Source organism: Saccoglossus kowalevskii, chromosome 14 (genome assembly GCF_978046115.1).
Source record: "Saccoglossus kowalevskii chromosome 14, keSacKowa6.1, whole genome shotgun sequence".
Lineage (NCBI taxonomy): Eukaryota > Metazoa > Hemichordata > Enteropneusta > Harrimaniidae > Saccoglossus > Saccoglossus kowalevskii.
Genome location: NC_140654.1, coordinates 7975815 through 7998947, shown reverse-complemented (window position 1 = coordinate 7998947; position 23133 = coordinate 7975815). Strand labels below are relative to the sequence as shown.

Here is a 23133-nt window from a genome sequence, read left to right as displayed (position 1 = left end):
CAAACTATACTACTACATTTGTGCAGTACTATACGACCAGAATGATAAAATAGATACTAGTAATTATTAAAAGTTTATTTTTTTGAGCTATTTTGCATGACTCGCTGATGTAATTTACTTACACATTTGGGATGCTGTCCTATTGTATCTGGATGACTATTATTATATTTCTCCGTGAAAGCCATCGCGAGGACTTAATATAAATCGATGGTTGTATGACAGCCACGTCACCTTGTGTGTGCCAGAATTTGGCAGTTTAAACAAATTGACAATCATGCTTCATCAAACTACCTTGTGAACAAACAAAAAAAACGCCCACAATTAGACACCTAGTAGCAATTCGTAGCATGTTCTGAGGGCGGGATGGGGAGCAATGATTAGTCAGTCAAAGCTTTAATATTTTATTTATTTACAATATTTAATTACACCACAGAATTGACAAATTAAAATGATCGGACTGGCAGTGTTTACTGTTGAAATTAATATATTTATAGAGAATCATTTAGTTATGTGTGTGATTGTATTTTTGTTTTACAAGAATAATTGTTTTACATGTGTTACCATATTCGCTTACAGAACAACCTATTTACTGTCTTATGTCGTATATCATGGCCACTCCCTACTATGATTCTCGTTCGCGAAAACTAACTTCGTGATGAATTGCACTCATCCAAGAAGAATACAAAGCCAATGTTGTTATGTGCGCCACCCTCGTCCAGAGCACGTACACAAAATAACATGACGTGGCATATTCTTATCCAAAAAACACCTTTAGGTTACAAGTACGATACTATGGCAACTATGGCCATCGTCTTGAAACTTTAGCGTGAGTCTCCATTCATCATAGACGAATAGTTTAATGGTGCTGTATAAAAAGGATTTTTCTCCTCGTCATAGTCGCTGTGATCGTCTCTTACATAGTCCCACGTAACGTCCCCGTTAGCTTCCGTCGGCATTCCATTCATCTCCAACTCTTTTTCTTGAAGTGTCCTTTCGGCATGCCGCCACTCCTTACATCTATTATAACCGACATAGATGGCGTATATCAGAAACGTCGCGGCCACCATAATGGACACATAGGTACAACTCCAAGCGAATCCGAAATTAGCAGCTAAACCAGACCCCATTATCGGACCAATACACATTCTGAATAAAGAAACACGAACATTGTTTACATTATTTACACCACTCTAGGTCATGTGACAGGTTGTTTGTGTGCTATTGGTTTATTCCTATAAATATTTGTCTTTCTGTTTATATATACACGTAATCATCATATTGTTTGTGGTGTATAATGTTACACGTAATTGTCACTGTGACGGTGGTTTATATAGTTACACATGATCGCCCTAGTGACAGTGTTATATACAGTTATACGTGATCGTTACAGTGATGTAAACATTACATATAATCTTAAAATTGGAAGTAGTACTAGTATATAAATTACACGTTATCATTACAGTAACAGTGATGTACAAATTACATGTAATCCTAAAATTGAAGGTAGTATATAGATTACACGTGATCGTTACAGTGACGATGATGCACAGATTGCATGTAATCCTAAAATTGGAGGTAGTATATTTACACGTAATCGGTCGAATATAAAGTTACACGTAATTGTGATTTTGACGGTGGTATATATAGTTACATGTGATAGCCATAGTGGCAGTGTTATATACAGTTATACGTGATCGTTACAGTGATGTAAACATTACATATAATCTTAAAATTGGAAGTAGTTAATAAATTACACATGATTGTTACAGTAACAGTGGTGCACAGGTAGTATATAAAGTTACACGTAATCGTCATAGTGACGGTGGTATATAAAGTTACACGTAATCGTCATAGTGACGGCGAAATATTAAGTTAAACGTAATCGTCATAGTGACGGCGAAATATTAAGTTAAACGTAATCGTCATAGTGACGGCGAAATATTAAGTTAAACGTAATCGTCATAGTGACGGCGAAATATCAAGTTGAACGTAATCGTCATAGTGACGGCGAAATATTAAGTTGAACGTAAATGAAGTTGATCAAGTTGGGACAGTAAACTTTCGTAATAGTTTTTACACGTAGTCCACACAACTTACCCCAAGTTATAAGCAAAATAATAAAGTCCAGATACCAGTGAAAACAACGTAATGTCGTTTTTTATTCCATTTTGACTGCAATGAAATTTAGGAAGAAATCTATTTACGGTTTCCAAATATTCCATTATCACATGATCAGAAAGGTCTTAGTACAGTACGATTACTTGTCATTCATGTACGTGATGGACAGAAGAAAGGTCTTAGTACAGTACGATTACTTGTCATTCATGTACGTGATGGACAGAAGAAAGGTCTTAGTACAGTACGATTACATGTCATTCATGTACGTGATGGACAGAAGAAAGATCTTAGTACAGTACGATTACTTGTCATTCATGTACGTGGTGGACAGAAGAAAGGTCTTAGTACAGTACGATTACTTGTCATTCATGTACGTGATGGACAGAAGAAAGGTCTTAGCACAGTACGATTACATGTCATTCATGTACGTGATGGACAGAAGAAAGGTCTTAGTACAGTACGATTACTTGTCATTCATGTTCGTGATGGACAGAAGAAAGGTCTTAGTACAGTACGATTACTTGTCATTCATGTACGTGATGGACAGAAGAAAGGTCTTAGTACAGTACGATTACTTGTCATTCATGTACGTGATGGACAGAAGAATGGTCTTAGTACAGTACGATTACTTGTCATTCATGTACGTGATGGACAGAAGAAAGGTCTTAGTACAGTACGATTACATGTCATTCATGTACGTGATGGACAGAAGAAAGGTCTTAGTACAGTACGATTACTTGTCATTCATGTACGTGATGGACAGAAGAAAGGTCTTAGTACAGTACGATTACTTGTCATTCATGTACGTGATGGACAGAAGAAAGGTCTTAGTACAGTACGATTACTTGTTATTCATGTACGTGATGGACAGAAGAAAGGTCTTAGTACAGTACGATTACTTGTCATTCATGTACGTGATGGACAGAAGAAAGGTCTTAGTACAGTACGATTACTTGTCATTCATGTACGTGATGGACAGAAGAAAGGTCTTAGTACAGTACGATTACTTGTTATTCATGTACGTGATGGACAGAAGAAAGGTCTTAGTACAGTACGATTACTTGTTATTCATGTACGTGATGGACAGAAGAAAGGTCTTAGTACAGTACGATTGCTTGTCATTCATGTACGTGATAGACAGATTGAAGTGCATATTACTGTAAGCCAACTTATTTTAAATTCCAACAAAATATGTATTTCTCGTAATTGTGATTGTCGGGAAACTCGCACGGCATTTCACTATTTTCTGGCGTTATATAACTCAACGCCCTCTACGACGATAAATCCGCTAATTTTAGTTAGTGATGAAAACTAAATTTGTTTTCAATTCAATGTGGTCAATGCTAGATTGTATCATGCCACAGCAAAAAGCAATTAATAATTCACTATATTTTTGTTGGGCGTACCATATGACGACTTCAGACATGGTACAGAGAATATCCAAACATCATAACAGATAGTTTGTTTTGGTAATTCTGTGTTAGACCGTGTAATTACAGCAGCAATTACATCCAATGAAAAACATGTTGAAGATAATTTAATTGTGAATATTTACAATTTTAGCACATCGCATTTATATGTCGCTTCATTTTTTTGTTTGAATAAATAAAGAAAATGTTTGAACCTTGCGATTGTCACCATGTCGGACACCAATGTAATGACAGCTCCGACACCAATTCCCATAAGTGTCAGACCAGTAGCCATAATAGCAACGCTCCTGGAAAAGAAATGTATTTTTTTTTTGGTTATTATATGTGACGGACAGTTTTCAATGAAGATTCCGGGTGTCACGGGTATTGCAAATGTATCATGTTCATATGGAAATCGTCACCGTGACAGAACTATACTATTGCACTTTCTTCAACCATTTTGAGGGCTTAAATTTTTTCACGCTTAAATTTTGGGCAAATTGTTCACATTTCTATATTTTTCAGTGAATTCAATCTCAATTTTAAAGCAAACAAACAAAGTGTGACATTACTTCTAGATTTGGATGAAAAATTATATTTTAATATTCCATGTAGAAAAGAACCTAGCTATATCTGAAACTATAACTGTGGTGTGTAGGTTTTAAATTTTATCTTGTGTTGAGATGAGAACCAGTGAGATTGTACTATTTGCAAGGTTCCATGGCCTAAAGGGGTGCCGTCAATCCCAGGGATTGCACCAGTGATTCACGGAACACCATTTGTTGTACTGCTTTCATTACGTTTTTTTAATTGTATTTTTAATCTAGTAAATAAATTTGCTGTGAGAATACATGCTGAACTGGGAGTGTTTCCTTAACGTTTCCTTGTTTATATTTTACTTTATTTGTCCTTGTTCGATTGCAAGTTAAAAATCACTTCTACTATATGATAGGGATGTGCCACCAGTAGTTACCGTCACGTGGCAGATCCTTACTCCTCGCGAAGCATTCACAAAACGAAAATGGATACCTCATTCGCAACATAATATCAAAAGAAAAAGATACTAGTTGAAGCTCGTAGTAAGTTTGTTGTTAATTACCGACCCCCCCCCCCCAAATCGATCTGTCAAGCTTGTAGAATGCTTTATATTAATCTTCAAGCAACATTTTAGTCTTCAAGGAACATTTGCCGCTGAAAGCAGACGTCTTCCCAGACTCCAGGCGTAGCTCAAGGTTGGCACATTATTATTATTATGCCATCTCACCCACGGGACACTCGTACACAACTATGCTATTTATTTCTACCAATATACTCTCGGCACAACAAACCCGTTTCTTCATCTTTATAAATGTCAATAGTAGTTGAATCCAACCAGTCAATCAACAAGCGTAGTGCGCAATGACGTTAGTTGAAAAAAAGTTCCAATATTATCATTCAATCGGTCAATGTTAATAACACTTTTCGGTGTGAATTTTGAAATTTATAAATATTTATATAGATGAAGGAAGCAGGTTTGTTGTGCTAAGAGTACACCAGTACATGTACATAATACGTACGCGTCCACTTGAAGTATGGGACTGGGTCCAATTAGTAAATATCCCACAGATCCGAACACTAAACCAAGTAAATTTAATTCTTTGATGATATCCTGAAACATAGAACAATAGTGATTGGTCACTTTAATACACATTAGCATATCACGCGAGATTGATCAGCTTATGGACGCGTTGGCAAGTATTGTTAGGAACAAACACTTGATGTAAGATGAAATATTATAATAAAGATTTATTACATAACTCTAATCTGTTTACCTTAATAAAACAAACATGAATAATTATGAATGAATTGTAATAAAGATATAAAGGTTCCCATGAAACGTATACAGCAACTATTTGAAGGCTTTGACTACATAAAAATTGAACGCACACTAAACGACGACCACCGCCATTTAATCTGTGCAAGGTGAGGGAACGTAACTTACCCACTTATCCCCAGCCAAGCCCCAGAGTGGCGCCGACAGTCCATATCCCAGGCCTGTTAGCAGGAATAATATTCCTAACAAACCAGTAGAGGTAACATTCAACTGTAAACAAGAAAAAAAGCAAACTGACCAGCTTTGAAATAAAAAGCAACACAGCAGTGCTGTATTCATAATGCACGACATCATGAATAAACTCATCCATGATTACAACTTTAAAGGGCGGCAGTCGTCGTGTCGCGTCCTGTTCGATATGGGACTCATAGCGACGTATACAACGCGTGTAAAATACATTGTTTATTTACATGAAATTCGAACACGCGCTGCGCGACGACCACCGCGCTTTAAACCAGATCTCAGTAGTACTTGGACTATTTATAAATCTTTTATGTTTGGTGTAGAAATGAGAAGACACTGAGGGTGAATGATCCTCGGTGTTTTGTTGTCAAATGAAAGATCATTTACAATTATATTATACCAGTGTATCAGTGCATTATTCGATGTTTTAATTTTATGCAAGTCATGGTTAGAAAAGAATGTACTAGAACCCATGGGTTATGGTAAGTTATGGTAAGTTATGCCCAGATCATGAATAGCAAACATTGATACTAAATTAGTATCTTTCGAAAACTGACTTTAATTGTGTTTTATGAGGGGGGGGGGGTTATGGACACTGTGATATATTGACAGTTTGATAAAAGGGTTACCTTACCGAAAGATAATAGGTAAAATCAGTATAAATGACTGTCGCCTGCACTGGCTCGCTCGAGCGAGTATCACCGCTGTCAACAAGTTCGTCGTGACTGTGCGATATCCTGGGTGCGATATACTGTACAGTGTAATTCGGCAACTGATATATTTTTCAAAAAAATATGTTTATTATGATGATATCAAAACTATCAAAGTCTCTGCAATGAAATGCATACTGGAACAAACATAGTTTCGACTACGGCGTGTTTGAAGAGCTCTTTGTATTGTTTACCCCGGGCCCGCCCAGAACGCGTTACAGTTTAAAGCGCGAGGGTCGTCACCTGCGCACGCGCGGGAATTGAGTCCCAAGCGACGATAACACACGCTACCATGGATAGACGCTTGTTTGTAAACCATGACACGCTATGGCCATTTTACGCATGCGCAGGTGACGACTTCCCCGCTTTAATTTTGTTCCCGATTTAAGGTGTTTTTTTGTGTTTTTTCACTCGCTGTATACATGATATATATTTAAGATCACATTTATGCACACGTCTTTCAATAAAAATTGTTTTGTCCAGTAGTCTAATGAACACATTGAAAGGTCTATATCCTAACACGCCAAATCTTACTAGAAAAACAACCTGAGACAGACTCTATGTTACCTCACGATCATCTCGCTATTCACGTGACTTCAAACGGAATCTTCGTCACCTTGTACAACCTGCATAGCCTTATATGGTAATACCCAAATACTTACATTTATAAGTGCGAGCGCCAGTGTTGAATCTAAGAAGGTAATCTCAATAGCAGACACTACACGTATTAACATTGCTAAAATAATACCCGGCATCACTAATAATGGACACCAATTTCCTTTACTTATATTGTCTTCTGTAATGAACAATATAAACACGTGACTTGTAATTATTGCAAGTATAGATCAAATAGCCAGCGAAGTCATTTTGGCAAATGTATTTTATTTTGTTTGCCATAAAATAAAATATTATGTCACAGTGAATGTGTAAAGCCGGGTTGCCGAGAAACAAAATTCACCACTACTACCATGTACACTGTGTTAGGCCAGACTTGTTTTATTCCTTGTTTCTCGAGTTTTTATAAGGCAATCTTTTTGAGGAGGGCGGAAAAAATAAAATTAATTTATTTTCCATTAGATTTGTGTGATTCTCAAAGAATTGTAAGTGAGATCTAACTTGCCTATTTCTGAGGGCGGAAGGATACACATACATATCGGAGCGATCACAAGTAGAACGACGCCGAGTACCAAAAACGGCAAAAAGTAACCACCAGCCTGAAATATAAATACACACGTGATATTAGTACATGTCACGTGATGATTAGGATACCACATGAGATTTCACTATATGACACGTGATGTTAGTATATGTCACGTGATGATAGTATGCCACACGTAGACGTCGGATGCATATGTTCTATTTAATTATTTCTAATAAACAGATAATCACTGAGATTTAGAATCGAATAATCACTGTCATTAAATATTTGATTACCTCATTCACTCAAATGTCGAGCCATTGCTGCACTTAGTGAAGTGGGTTTTCACTAAGAATCCATTATTTAGCCCATGTAATATTGCTAAACTTACTAGTATTAACAATTCGAAAGAGATTCAATGTATCTTTAAACTTAAATCCAATTTCCCTCATCGTTTGTTTTTTTCTCAAATAAAACATTTGATTTTAGTTTGAATATTAATGCACATGTTGTTGTTGCGTTATTGTAATTACGAGGAGTTTGTTACCGTATAAAGAGCTGCTCCAATAGTTGGTCCGGTAATCAGCCCTAGACCAGAAAACACTTGCGTTATGCCCTGCAAAAAAGTGAATAATGACATGATAACGAGCTGCCAATCAATCAGGCCAATTAATCGATCGATTGTTTTGAACACCTAAATCCTGGATAAATCCTCAGACAACTAAAGTAACCGTTTTATTAATTTTTGAAAAATCAAGAAAAAAGTGAAAATTTCTCTTCTCGCTACCTTAATTGTCTGAGCTAAATCTAAACATCGTATCAGTTCTACGCTATACAGATATTCACTGCATCTGTGCAGAAGGCGGCAAAACTGCTCGGCGTATGTAAATTGGAACATAACTTTCGTTTAGCCGTTGCCATTACCAACCATGAAGAAATACCTAGTATATGAAATATTTACTTTCCGACTATACTTACATAAGCAAAGGCTACATTGTCAGGATATAGTTTGAACACAATCACGACAACGGACGTGTTCCCTGCCTGTACGCCGAATGCTTGGATAATTCTGACAATAAAACTCATTATTGTGAAGTATATCGTGTTATCAATGATATACAACAGCCTGGGTGAACAAAAACAAAAAAACAAAGTCAACATAAAATATAATTAACGTTGCAAGAATTGCAGCAATTTTTATTAATACAAAAGCAAGACCACAAAAACAACGCATTCGTCACGGTACTGTTTCGGTTTGTTTTACTCATATTCGACATAAGTGGAGCGGCTTAAGTGCGAAGTACCTACCTTACAGTCGTGAAGCGCGCATTCGAACTGTTTTATTGAATATAGACTGATATTGAATACAATGTCACGCGGTTCGTTGAAATCATATATATTTGGGTGTATCTGAATCAATCTTACCCGAAAATCAGGGCTGCCAGACCGGAAACTCCGACTCCCAGGATAAATATGAATTTGTAACCAAAAATAGGAATCTACATGGAAGACAAATAACACATCGAGATAAAAAGTTGACATTTCGTGATGTAAAGTAGACACACCGTTATATAAAGTAGGAACATCATGATGTAAAGTGGAAATCTTGTCAAATTGAAAATCATCAATAATTATGTACAGAGTTTTTTTTAAAGAGCCCCCAAATTTCTGAGTTTAATCGCATTCCCGCAACACATGATCTAAATTATCAATGGCATCAATATTGTTACACTTGTCATGCTCACTTGTTTTGTTTTGTTTTGTTTTGTTTTGTTTTGTTTTGTTTTGTTTTGTTTTGTTTTGTTATAGAAATATATATATATACAGATATAGAAATGTTTCAGTACATAACACGACGCATATGTTAGCGGGGGCGGCAGTACCGACCGTACATGACCTACATTCTTTGAGATACAGAGGCGCTCGGAGAAGACTATAAACAATATCGATTTTTGCTGGTTGTTTAACAGGTAAATTATTGATGAAGGGATGAAGGTTATTAATACGCGGACCATTCCATTCTGTAATTAGATGGCGAAGGTCATTGTTCATTGTATAATCGATTCTGCAGGAGGGGGTAGATACAAAACACATTTTGGATTTTTTAATATAATTATTCTCACTCACTGTGATAAAAGGTTTACATGATTACACATTATGAGTGATGAGGTAAATAAAAAAACGGAACATTATATTCTGTAAATAGGCGGCAAAGGCGTAAAAGAAGCTGGGTGTAAAAAAGACAAACCATATAAATTTTATAATTGAAAATACTCTCCCTGTCTATACTCACCGATTTAGCGAGGGGAGGCGCTATAAGGAAGGAAACGAAAGCAAAGCTGGCCATTATAAATCCCACTGTCAGCGGGTCAACGCCCTTGTCAAGTGCCTGTAAAAAAATCAAAAAAATCTTAGAATGATACAAATACTAGTATATCATTGTTTTAACGTTTTCTCCCCCCCCACTCCCTATATTTAGGGGGGGGGGGCTATGCTTGTTCCCTCATTTTTTTGACCCCCCCCCTATCTAGGGAAAAGAAGAAAATTTACCCCCCCCCCCCATTTCACGGGCTTTTCCGATGAATTTCACCCCCTATCTAGAGAACTTTTCAGTCTAGAACTCCTTTTAAACCCCCCTTTTTTGTATATCTCGGGAAGTGTTTTGAAATACACCCCCTATTTTGAGAATCTCGGGAAAACAAGCAAAAAATACCACCTTTTCTACGATTTTCTCGGGAAAATGTTCCCGAGACAGATCGTCAAAAAGTACCCCCTTTCCCGAGAAAATGGGAACGCGCATGCGGCCCCCTATGGATCCTGAGTGGGGGGGGGGCGTTTTCTGTAAAGCTGAGCATCATCAGTATCCAAAAAGAGCACTTTGATATCTCGTTCTGAGAGGGAGTGGGTCGGGAGCAATGACACGAGAGAATATAGCACTATCTGAAGTACATAAACACTCCCTCGCTCTCAACGAGATCTCGATAGCCTTTTGCATCTAAAATCTACAGTGAACTACAAATGGTTTTCAGTCTCTGCCCCCCGCGTATCCTCGGGGGCGGAGCTACGTCACAGACGTTCCACGTTGCTAAGACGCGCACCACTGTACCATGCATTTCTATGGGCTCTGTGCGCGCTGCTGTGGAACGCCGGTCGAGCCGGTGAAAATTCGAGAAAACGAAACAAACTCAACTTTGAAGTAATCCCGAACAACCAAATTTATATATGTTACACACGTAGGGCTAATCTTGTTACACTGCTCAGGGGAGTCTCAACAATCATCCCAAAGTATTGTTTTCTGCGAGTTTTGGGCCTTAGATACACTTGGCAACGTGACGGTTGGTTGTATTAGCCCGTATCAATCACACCCGTTTTAGTTGTCTCTCATCAAAAAATTGACAAGTCATTGTTATATAAAGATTTTCATGACAATACACGCTAAACGGAAGCTAATGACCACTACATAACGTTTAGTGGTTCGTCTTTTCTGAGCTCACTCGCGTGTCTGGCAGATGCATGATAAAATTTTCGACCACCAACATTACCGCCCTGGAAGTTTCGGCCACACGCATGTGTTATATCTTATCGATTGTGTTCTCGCCGTTATAATATATATTTATATATGTTACCTGTTAATCATTTACTCGTGCGTTGCGAGCTTGGCGTATTTTACATACTGTATGATAATACTTAATTTTCGGTTGGAATTGATTTTCGCTATTTTCGCTGAAAGAAGGATTCAGTTAAAATAAAATCCAGCGAATATACCTTTTTCCCTATATTTTACATTCAACTCATCAATACCCAGTGAAAATTTCAAACAAATTCCAAATTCCAAACAAAACGACCAAAAAGTATATTCAGCAAAGATTAATTCCAGCTAAAATAAAGTATTTGGCAGTATTTTATATTTATTTTTTTCTCACCCGGGAATTACTGAGAGACATAGCACTATGATCAAGTAACGCTGAGCTCGCTATTATTTTGTGATACCACGTGACAAAACACAATCTATCGTGTTAATTGTAGCATACGAGTAGATGATAACAATTTTGGGTGGACAAGCAATTCATTTTCCATCTTTCAGGCATTTGTAATGAACATCCCAACACTTAAATAGTTTTTTGACACATGATAAACAAAATGAACTTTTCATATTTTATAGAATCTGTAAATATGTCTAAATATTCTATGAAATTTTCATAGCTGTATCATAAATCGAACATGCTTAAAACAACGCGCTTAAAACACGGAGTTCTTTTCACCTCGAGGCTTAAAACAACCCGCATTGTTGTCATGACTAAATTTGTACATTCCCATATATTTTAAATAATAAATAAGTCACACAGTCATGTATAAATAGTTTTATAACTTATAACTTCTTTAGATGCTTACCTGTTATCTACGATTTACTGGGTGTCAAAACATTAGTTAAAGAAGATTTTTTGACCATTTAAAAAAAAGAAATGTAGCAACTCCAATTGTCATCTATTGATATGCAAATTAGTGTATATCTTTGTTTTAATTCTGTCAGCAAAACGATCAACCGAATTAGTCACTGTGACTCATCAGATCTTGAATATATAATATATATTACACTATTTGAATATAAAAACGAACAGCATTTTATGGTGAAAATGTAAAAGTATAAATTTAAAAAAAGGGAATCAAAATCACTTGACTTTTATTCTATATTTTTTAATTAAAAAATGTAGTATAACTTTCAATTTTTCGAACATAACTCATTTGAATCTTCATTAAAGGTTTTATTCGCTTAGCAGTCACATGACCACATTAAGGTTGTATCTAAAGAAACATTGATTTTAAATTAGTTTCAGTTATGAGTTTTCATGAAATATATATTTTAAATAATTCTTCTATAAAAAGATTTAGTGTTGAATTTGAAAACCACTGGGGGTGACACGTGTTTTCATTATTTTTGGCTCTACACAGACTACAAAATGTGGAAAAAAATGGTAAAATACGCAGCGTATTTAAAGATGATATATTGACGTCGAAAAAGTGTATATTTTAATATTGCCGCTCCCAGAAATAGCCTTTCACTAACTGAATAGGTAATCGTGTCTTCTTTTCGGTGTTATGATTTTATCCCAATTATTAACAGGTATAGAAGTATTTGCAGTTCACAGAGAAACTTTATCATTTAGCGATATATTAACAAGGGTTACTAGAAAACATAGCTTAAGACAGTCCGTCACGGTGTTGAAAAAGACAAAATTATAAACTCGTACTCATTATACAACGAATATTATTGACAACTTGCTGTCCTCTATGAATTACCAATACAAGTACAACCGTCATTGTATGTGTTTATATCGATATACGGGTGGACGAAACGGATATTCACGACTGTTCTAATAGTACAATGCGTCCTGCATGATTATGTATGACTAAGCTGAGTGAGCCTGAGGTTCACTTCATCGCTGGCTCAAATTTTCATCGAATGTGTACAGAAAAACATGATGACAATTACTGTAACATCGTCACGGTGACGGTGAGTTATTCAAAATAATAATAATATTAAAGTCACAGACTGTCATGCCATATGCTGTCCCCAACTGACAGTCGACGTAGTGAGAAAAGAATACTCAAAATAATCATCGTAGTATCCGCATAGAATATATTAATATGTTCATTACAAATACGATTTTCTTATTACAATATTTTGTTATGACCATCAGATTATTTTTCACGGCATAAACGTAAATTAAATTGAACTTACCACTACTGGGTAAAATGGTACAATAATGGAATAACTCGCTTTCAGAAAGTATTTCGCAATACACACGCATACCATTATGGCGCCCCGTCGACATCGTGACAATCCCATGATGTGCTGGGATCATGGCTCGCTCATCGACGGAGTGATACGACGCACAGTAATCGTGATTTCATAAACTATCGCGTAATAATCAGTAAACAGCTTAGCCTCCCCCTCTGTGCGTCACATAAGAAGCTCCCTCTATACTATTGTTAACAAATTATGCATAATGATCTATTTTTTGAAACCATACATCAATTGTGAGGAAGACCAAAATAGACACACACTACCTGCATAATGTGCGTGTCAAAACCAGCAAATAAAATATCAGATACACGCATGACTACTATTTAGAGGACGTTCAGCTCCTAAGAATGTGGGACATTATAAAACATTGTTATACCATGACAAAGCAGTGTCCCACTCGATAATTCTATAATACGGAAATTTACCAGTAATATGTCGGTATTCCCAATATTGAATTAATAAAATACGCCATGGTAATTAAACCATTCATGTTACTAAATTATTGGTTGCAATCGACGTATTTATAACTGACTGAAATAATTTAAAATTTCCCACGCTATACTAGAATGGTTGAATAGTATGGGGCAAATGTCGGACACCTGAACGATACATTACTTCTCCAGTGCACAGCGACCAGCAAGCGTGTGTTACTGCGCCCTCACCGACAGATACGGGTAAACACTACGTCAGTCTTGAACCTTGAAAATACATCCATGGTTTATTTAACTTAGTAGTCACTCTACCGCAATATTGTTAAATTTAATTAACGTGTACATTTTTACCTCAATCTAGTACGTAAAATATCTTTTTAAATCTCATTTAACAAAGCGTTCTTAAGATTAAATTTGAAAATCATTTTTCAAGGTTTGGTACCCACTATTAAAATTCTTATCCAATTTTGTTGAAAGTGCGTGAAAAATGCAGACATTTTTTTAATTATTTTTTTTTCACAGAACTTTACATAATTTATTTCGATGTTGCGGTATTATTTATACATGACATTATATGGGTGTTCTGAAAACACGGCTTGTTTGACCTCAGGGTCATTCATCCGGGTACTTTAATAAGCTGTGTAAACCAGGAAGTAAAGATTCGTTATTTCCTCTTCGTCGTCCTGGTGAATCAACCACGCTATGATTTGCGAGATTGCACGTTGTGTTTCTTGGGGTTTTAGATGTATAAAGGTCAGTATATTATCATACTCTCCCACAGTGTCAATATATTCTACACGTTTTTTTTGTTAAAATGAAGGAGAGTCGACACAACACTTAAAGATCCTGCAAAATGGCGCAAATGCTCCCATGTAGCCTACATGTATACCGTGATGAAATTAAAGTACCCCTCCACCTTCCGAATAATCGAATTTAAAGTCGTATTGTCTCTAAATCTTAGTTGAAAGCAATTTTTTTCACGAGTAACTTGACCGCCGGAAACTTAAATCTGAAAGTTACGGCGTTTGCAAGGTAACCGATCGAAACATGACATATCGTGTCGTTTAATATCGACTGTGATATTATATGGCTTCACTACAATACATCTCGTCACGCATTGCTGTTTAATTCTGTTCGGGTGCGCACAACTCAGAGCCATGTTCTCACTTTGTAAAATGAGACGATATCCCACCGGCGATTGTCAGACAGTTGCGTTGAAGAACGTCTGTGAAAAAAACACAACAACAACCGCATGTGTAGCGCCGTCGTTAAATTGATGTACCGGATCCTAAACATCGTTGTAGTAAACACCGTTCGGAGATAAAACGCTGGCGCTAATCGACATCTGTAACCGACTTCCTCCTTCGTTGTTTTACGGATATAATCTTATTATTAATGCTAATAATATTACATTTGCCCTTGCCATATCATTATTGGCCTTACTCGTGACAGTGATTGATTGATAGTCCCAGGTTGATGCATGTTCAAAAGGTTACCCATGTGAAATTTTCTGCAAATTAGTTATTCGCAACAATTATTTATGAAATAGTATTACTATCTTATTCATTGCACATGGCAATTATATGAAATTAAAAATAAAATATGCCCAGATTGACATCTTATTCAAATAATGTAAATAACATGGATAACTAAGAGCAATTATCTCTTTATTTATTAGTTGAGAATTAGAGAAATACCCAATGAACTGGCAAATCTAACACAACGTGATTTGTTTCTAATAGTTTCCATACTTGTAAAAAAATAGTCAATGGGAAAATTTTAAATAACTTTATATATTATTATATATTAAATATTATTCAATAAGAATGCGTCAATACAACAAAAAAGTGGCTGACCAGCAGTCTAGTTTTCAAGAAAATGAAAAGAATTGACGTAACTACAAACGAAATGACATAAACAGGGCCCGTTCTATCTTTAAATGAGTAGTTTTCGTGTTTGTTTTGAAATATTCAAACTCTTCTTTAACGAAACGCTGTCATTGTTATGACCATGAGGCTTAACTCTGGTTGGTTCCATTTTGTGACCTGTAGCGTATCCCTTTTGGGTTGAAAACGGTTACTGCCTCGTGTGAGATTGAAAGCAGCAGAACGTACAGACGGAAAGCCGCCCAGATACGAGCCAGAAACATTTTTATTTGAACTATGAATAAAAATTTATGCTTCAAGAAATGCCCCGTCCAAGTTTGGGGCCATTATCTCAATCACAAAGTGCTGATGACTGGAATTGTTATTATTTTGGTTGCTATAGTTGCCAAATTGAATTTTTTTATAAAATATATAAAATTGTTTTCTCGTTGTCACGATTACGAATGATTATACCATTATGAACTGTATAATAAAACATTAGTCTCAAATATTTATATACCAGGGGGAAAACAACTGTTAATTTGTGCTATTGAGTTTTTATAATTAGGACATTTAGGTGGTTTTGATAAAAGTTTCTTGATATATGTGGAGTATTAACCAATTCACGGGGCGTTCCTGACGATGCGCTGAGGTTAATATTATGGGGTTAACTCATAGAGCCCTTGCGCAATGACATTACCACAAAATATGCACTAGATATGCAATAAACTGTGCTATTCTGATTTATTCAGACGGTTCTGAAATCAGTTATTACTTAAAAGAACTATATACGTGTGAACATCCAAGAAGAAATGCACAAAGGTGAACGTTGTCTAGTTACTACAAAATATTGACTGGCAATGGAGACGATGTCACACGTGTATTTCCCTCTGTTAGAATGTGAATCAATTTATGAATCTAAACACTTGAACACTTTTTTTTCACACATTATATTGCAATGATTAATGACAATAAAAGAGCCATACGCTAATTGTGTGGTTATGAGTCAAACACAACGAGCACCATGTTTTGCTATTAAAGCGAGAGGGTCGTCACCTGCGCACGCCCGGGAATCGAGTCCCAAGCGACGATAACAACACATGCTAAAAACGCAAAGGCTCATGTGTGGACGCTTGTTTGTAAACAATGACACGCTATGGCCATCTGACGCATGCGCTGGTCACGACTCCCCCACATTAAATTGGGGGTGTTCTTAACTTGTACTTTTTGTCAGGGGATAGCATACAGATGAGAAGTAGGCGAGAAGCGCCGATTCTCGATGAAAAGCTTTTTTTAGATCTATAATTACATACTATATAGGTTACTGGCTGGTCGAAAAAAGTCTGACCTACCCTTGTCCCTGTGTGGCCAGGAATGTGTCACATGATTGGTAGATATATAGTATCATTTTTCAAGACGACTGTATTCACCTAACCGAGGGTGTGTGTGCGTTCCAATTTTGTGTAAATAGACAATGGTTACGTTTACATTGCAGGGAACCCATATCGAAGGCGTTGGGCGAAGATCACCTTCCCATAATACTTATTCCATTGCAACTGCATATAGAACACACGCTCATTCAATATTATATTTTTCAGACTGACTGAATACAACGGTTGTGGATTGGACAATGGTGATGTTTGACAAGAATGCCCTGGCATACGCTGCCACGGGCCTTGGGTACACCATGATGCACTCCATATTATCGTTCTACTATGTCAAGTTTTTTCTCGACAATTATAAATTATCACAAACATGGTTCAATATATCCCAGAGTATATACTTAGTATGGAACACCGTGAATGACCCATTATTTGCGTATTTTCAAGACCACTCGAATTGGAAACTATTCCAAAGGCGGAGATACTCCATTCTTTATGGCGCTCCCGTGTTTGCCTTCAGTTTTCTGTTGCCATGGTTTCCATGGAGAGATTACGAACCAAATGATTGGTTGACAGGGGTGCATTTGTTAGTGTCTCTCTGTTTATATGACACGTTGTTCACATTTGTATTACTCGCATACAGTTCTCTGTACACGGAAATGTCCAATCACCATGGCGACCGCCTACGTTTAACTCGATATAAGGTGGTAGCTACTCTCATTGGATCGTCATCAGTATTTTGGTGCGAAGTATTCTCGGATAGTCGGAACAATTTAAAGAATTTTCAATATTTCTGCGTGTGTGTTGGTTTTCTGAGTTGGTTGGCAATGCGATATACAGGGTTACATGCCACGAGCGAATATGAGCTAGAAGATGGTGATTCAAACGCTACTCAAAGCTTCGACTTCAACAAAACGTCAATGTTTACTGGATACAGGCAGATTATTTGTCAGATAAACGTATTACTTCTTGTCACTGTGAACTGTTGCACCACCTTCCATGTTGTATACATCAGGAATTTTCTAATAATCGTAGCCGACAATTTGCTGCCCAATCACATCTTTCCAGATTTAGCCAGGACAATGTTGTACGGATCAGTTTTTGTTGTACCTCAGGTTAGTCTGGTTTTCAATATTCTCCCGAATTCATTCATTCAAACTTTTTAATTTATACATCTTTTATAAAACTGTGGTTAATCCATAAATGTATTAGTCATTGCATTGAGAGAAGTGTGTATAGCATTATCAGTTGGCCATTTTGCTCAAGTCTTATCGAATTCAATTTAAAAATATACATTACTAATAAAACATTTAAGTATGTGATGTTATCAGTTGAAGCTTGGGAGCAGGCGACTTAACCCTAATATTGCTCTACTTTCTAAATCAAAATTTTCATGGGTGTTTAAAGGTGACAATGGGAGTAAATATGGAGCGATATATTTGTATATATTACAATATTGAAAAAAATATACATTGAAGCAAAATGTTAACAAACAATATTTTAAAATTTCACACGCGATTGAAAACAGCATTTAAAATGAAAATCAACAGTATGATTTGCAAACTGAAGCAATTATAAGCAGTTGTTATTGAGATGCTAACATTATGCCACAATTGACGTATAGCATAGGGCATTATTGGCTTTATGGGGCATTAGTACCCCTAGAGAATACTATGACGTATTGCTTTGAGGATTAACGCATATAGGACATTTGAACAAATAGCCTGACATGTCGGCGTGAGTAGGCCCTCACCGGCCGAACGGCATCAGACCTCATGGGTTTGGAGCACCGCGGAGGGCGCAACTCATGCGACCTCGTCAGGCTAGTGAACAGATGACTATCAGATATAATATAATGCTTGATATTCAGTAAAATCTCAAATCATACAGCAAAGAAATTGTCATTTGTGTACAAATCCAACGTAATTTAAGGAGTCTGTGCTTAAAATAACACTTCGATAATTTGTCGTTACATATCCATATTCATAATATTTTACAGTGTATATTTCTATTACAGATATGTGTTCTTGTTATGAGTCATGTCGTTAAACAGTTTGGAGCATTCAAAGTGTGCCAGATAACTTTTTACATAAAAATTGTTTCCTCGGCAACAATGTACGCGATTGGTCCACATCACTCATGGATACTTGCTTCATTTATTTTGACCGATTCGTAAGTTGTCTTTATTTTGTATTCCTTTTGGTGTAGCTCTAAGTCTGATTTATTGAGGCATTTTAACAGGAATTATTGAATATTGTTGATTACAGAAGTATCACCATAGCTACCGGGCAGTATTTTGATTTACTGATGTCTGACTGCATTGACGAAGACATGAAAACATATAACAAAAGGTGAGAAATTGTCAACGAGTGCTGACGAATTCATCGGTTTTCATCAATGAGGTGTCCTGATCGGAGGTAGTGAGACAGAATCACGGACAGAGTCAGAGTCTTTGATTATTTGCAATTTCACGGTATCAATCGATGTGTCATGCCTATTAAGTAATTTATGATTTCTTGAAATTTAGGTTTATTGGCGATTTTAATTAACTAAGTCCAGAAGATACATAATATTAATTTAAAATTGGTGTCATTCATGAATTCACTAAGTGTACATTTGAAGAAACCTTTTCTAAAATATTTACCATGCCATGATCTAACTTGGTGCTGCAATCCAGATAACTTAATATTATATATGAATAATAAATATATGACTATAGGCATGGAATATTTAGTAATTTCATTCTGTGTTTAATTTCAGGTCACCTCGATCGTCGATGTTTTATGGAATGAATGCTTTATTTGTCAAACCTACACAGTCACTTGCGCCAATGTTGGTGCTCGCCATTTTGAGTAGAAGTGGTTACGAATCCGGGAAAGATGAAATGGCGTCTGACCCAGATGATATTTTGAACCTTCACGAAGTCATGTTTCAAATTGTATGTTTTGTGCCATTGATTCTTGGGTTGATACAGACGTTGATCTGGACTAAATATTCTCTTCGAGACAGTCATTTGGACACAAAAAGATTACATGTGGTATAATACGTCCACAATGCGCTGTACAGTAATAAAATTGTGTTTTTAACCAGTTTACCTATATATTACCCGTTCGTTTCCTTATTGTTTGTTTAAAATTCAACATAATTCAGATTTCAGGGTTAGACAAATCTTTCGCTGTCGTGAATTCTCCTACCTTGTCACCAGATGTTCCTATTTACATATATTAAATAAAAGATTACTATAATTATTACATTTTTTGTCATTCGCTCAACGTTTGTTGTTTTGTAAAACTCATGAATTGGTAAAAATTGTATGTTATCACGTGTTGGGGTGTCATCATTGCCATCTGTTAGAATCCGTTAGAATCATCTCCAAAACGCAGACATTAGCATATCATATATTTACAAATCAATTCACTTATTTTACCTAAAATGTATAGGTGTGGGCTTTTTAACAACAAAACATGACGTCAGTTGCGGTATCTTCAAATGATGGTAGATTTAGTAGGATTCTGGAATCATGGCATTTTTACGTGGGTCATTCATCCGGGTACTTCCGGATAAATATCAATCTATAGGAACCAAGTAATGTTACTTGTGCTGCTGTGCTGAAGATATGCATGTGGTTCTGTAGTATTTCGTAGTATATCTATATGGCAAAATCAACAGGTATAATTATAAACGATTTTACCACATATCAAGGAGACACGTGGTGAAATCAATTTATTACGGACAGCGATGATGGGATACCATTGATGTATGTTCATAATTAAATAAATATTCATGAATATCGATTTTATTTATATTTGGATTTACTTTCATTTATGCAGGATATCATTCATCAACTACAAACCACTCAATAAATAGACCTTGTTGCAAATATTTCCATGGAGACGCAAAAATATTAAGAATAATTTACGAAAGCAATTGCCAAATGAATATAAATAAGATATACAAACAATCACGCTTACATAAATTACACTAGTGAAATAACAATATCAGCTTCTCCCTGGAGAAAACTGCAAAGATTTAACAGAAGACACATTTCCAATATAAACATTAAGGCCATTTTAAAGCTATACATAAGTTGTGTTTATTTTGCACATTTAAAAAAAAAGTGCTTCAGTCGGTTGACTACTGTTGTTGATTACAGATGTGTTACTATAGCTACTATGTTGATTTACTGATGTCTGACTGCATTGATGAAGACATAAAAACATACCACACAAGTTTAGAAGTTGTAAATGAATGCTGATGAATGCATCGGTTTCTATCGTATAGTGAGGTGTCTTGATCGGAGAAATAATTGTATGCTCGGGAATGTCTATGAAGCAATTTGTAATTATACTTTATTTTAAATTGTGAGAGTCAATGCTGATTTTTAATTAATTACACCCGGAGACATATTATTAAATAACAATCATAGGTAACAATAGAAATTGTTTCATCCAATAAAACACAGATGCCAACTAATGTGATCAATTGAACTAGCTTCATGTGAGAAAAATTCAACGGAGTATGTTGGTAATAGCTGTTCAATGCATATCCAAGTAAAATGATTGTTACCGGGTTTTAGCCAGGTAGCCAGGTACAAACACTCGTTTGAGTGACTGAATACCCAAACTTATCCGTTTGACTGAACTATCTAAGATTTTACGCTGTTCAAACAGGTAATCCAGCTTGACGCCGCATAACTGAAAATGTTTTATTCGATTGGGCATTATTTCGAACTACTATATAGAAATAATACAGAGAGTACAACACCTCTTCTCTGTCTGAGTAATCACAGTGCCAGTGTGAGACATGGCACCGAGTGTTAATGTATGCATTCTCTGTCACATAGCTGGGCAAAATGTTCAGTCAAGTAATATCTCTGTGTGTAATTGGCAATGTGCATTGTGTAGCAATCCTATAAACGTGGTTAAAGAATTTCTGTTCAGTATTTACGTATTAAAGTGGACATACATCTACAAAACGACAGATCTTAGAGAATATGTATTCAGTTCCACTACAACCAAATTGCTTATGAATTCCAATCGTGCCGTGATCTAACTTGGTGCTGCAACCTAGATAACGTAATATTCTATATAAAAAATAAATATATGGATAAAGCCATGGCATATGTACTAATTACATCCTTTGTTAATTTCAGTTCACTGCGATCGTCAATGTTTTACGGCTTAAATGCCACATAAATTGGTAACTAGTGTATGCTACCACGTGTTGGTGTCATCATTGCCATCCACCTCGGCGTTAAACTCGTAAACAATATCGGAAATTGACATTGAATAAATTTGCAAAAAAATAAATCACCTATTTTACTTGGAATTTATAGGTGTAGGTTTTTTACCAACAAAAGTAACGTAAGTTGCGGTATATTCAAATGACGGTAGATTTAGTTGTATTCCGGAATCACGGCATTTTTACGTGGGTCATTCATCCGGGTACTTTAAAATCCCTTTATAGGAACCATGAAATGTTAATTGTCGTGCTGTGCTGAAGACATGGTTGTAGTTGCGTTGTGTTTCTTGGGTTTATAGATGTCAGTTCAGTGAATGTAGTTGCATTATATTACACTACATGGCTGTAATCTTGGGATAAAAGTGTCGTTTATGTTTAAAAGAGTATATCACAGTCAGCTGGTGTATTCACGAGTGCGCATTGCATACTGGGAATTCATAAGGAGGCGAGTATTTCAAAACTGGTTATTACCTAACATCCTAACAAACTTTACATGTATAATTATAGGCGTTTTCACCACATTGCGAGGTGACACGCGACGGAACCTTTTTTTGCGGACAGCGATGATGGAATACGATTGATGTTTCCCCATGTATGTTCATAATCGCATAAATATTCATGCGTATCAATTTTATTTATATTCGGATTTACGTTTATTTATGCAGGGTGCCATTGATCAGCTACTATCTACTCAACAAACAGGCCCTGTTGCAAATATTCCCATAGAGACGCAAAAGTATAAAGAATAATTTACGAAATTAATTGCCAAATCAATATAAATAGCATATACAAACAATCTAACTAACATAAATTACAGTAGTGAAATAACCATATCAGCTCAGTCTCTCCGAGGAAGACTGTATAATTTATTTTTTGCAAATATTTAACAAAGGACACATTTCCAATGTCAACTTTAAGGTCATTAAGTCCATTTTAAAGCTTCAATAACGAAACATTCTGCAACCACTTGTTGGAAA

The 23133-nt window shown here is 36.1% G+C and overlaps 2 protein-coding genes across 2 annotated transcripts; one reads left to right on the top strand and one right to left on the bottom strand.

Annotated features, from left to right (window-relative positions):
- Positions 1-388: 388 nt before the first annotated feature.
- Positions 389-13367, bottom strand: LOC100329103 (vesicular amine transporter-like protein). The gene is given in 12 exon segments (NM_001171246.1): positions 389-1146; positions 2098-2172; positions 3743-3835; positions 5084-5175; positions 5509-5610; positions 6956-7089; positions 7414-7507; positions 7979-8047; positions 8410-8557; positions 8857-8930; positions 9725-9820; positions 13172-13367. Coding segments are annotated over 12 exon segments (1410 nt in total). The 5' UTR covers positions 13280-13367; the 3' UTR covers positions 389-821.
- A 960-nt stretch (positions 13368-14327) lies between these two features.
- LOC100371444 (solute carrier family 68 member 1-like) lies at positions 14328-20166 on the top strand. Its single transcript, XM_006811239.3, has 5 exons — positions 14328-14421; positions 17132-18030; positions 18933-19087; positions 19183-19266; positions 19676-20166. Exons 2-5 carry the CDS (start codon positions 17164-17166, stop codon positions 19956-19958), a joined length of 1389 nt encoding a protein of 462 aa, XP_006811302.3. The 5' UTR covers positions 14328-14421; positions 17132-17163; the 3' UTR covers positions 19959-20166.
- Positions 20167-23133: the final 2967 nt, after the last annotated feature.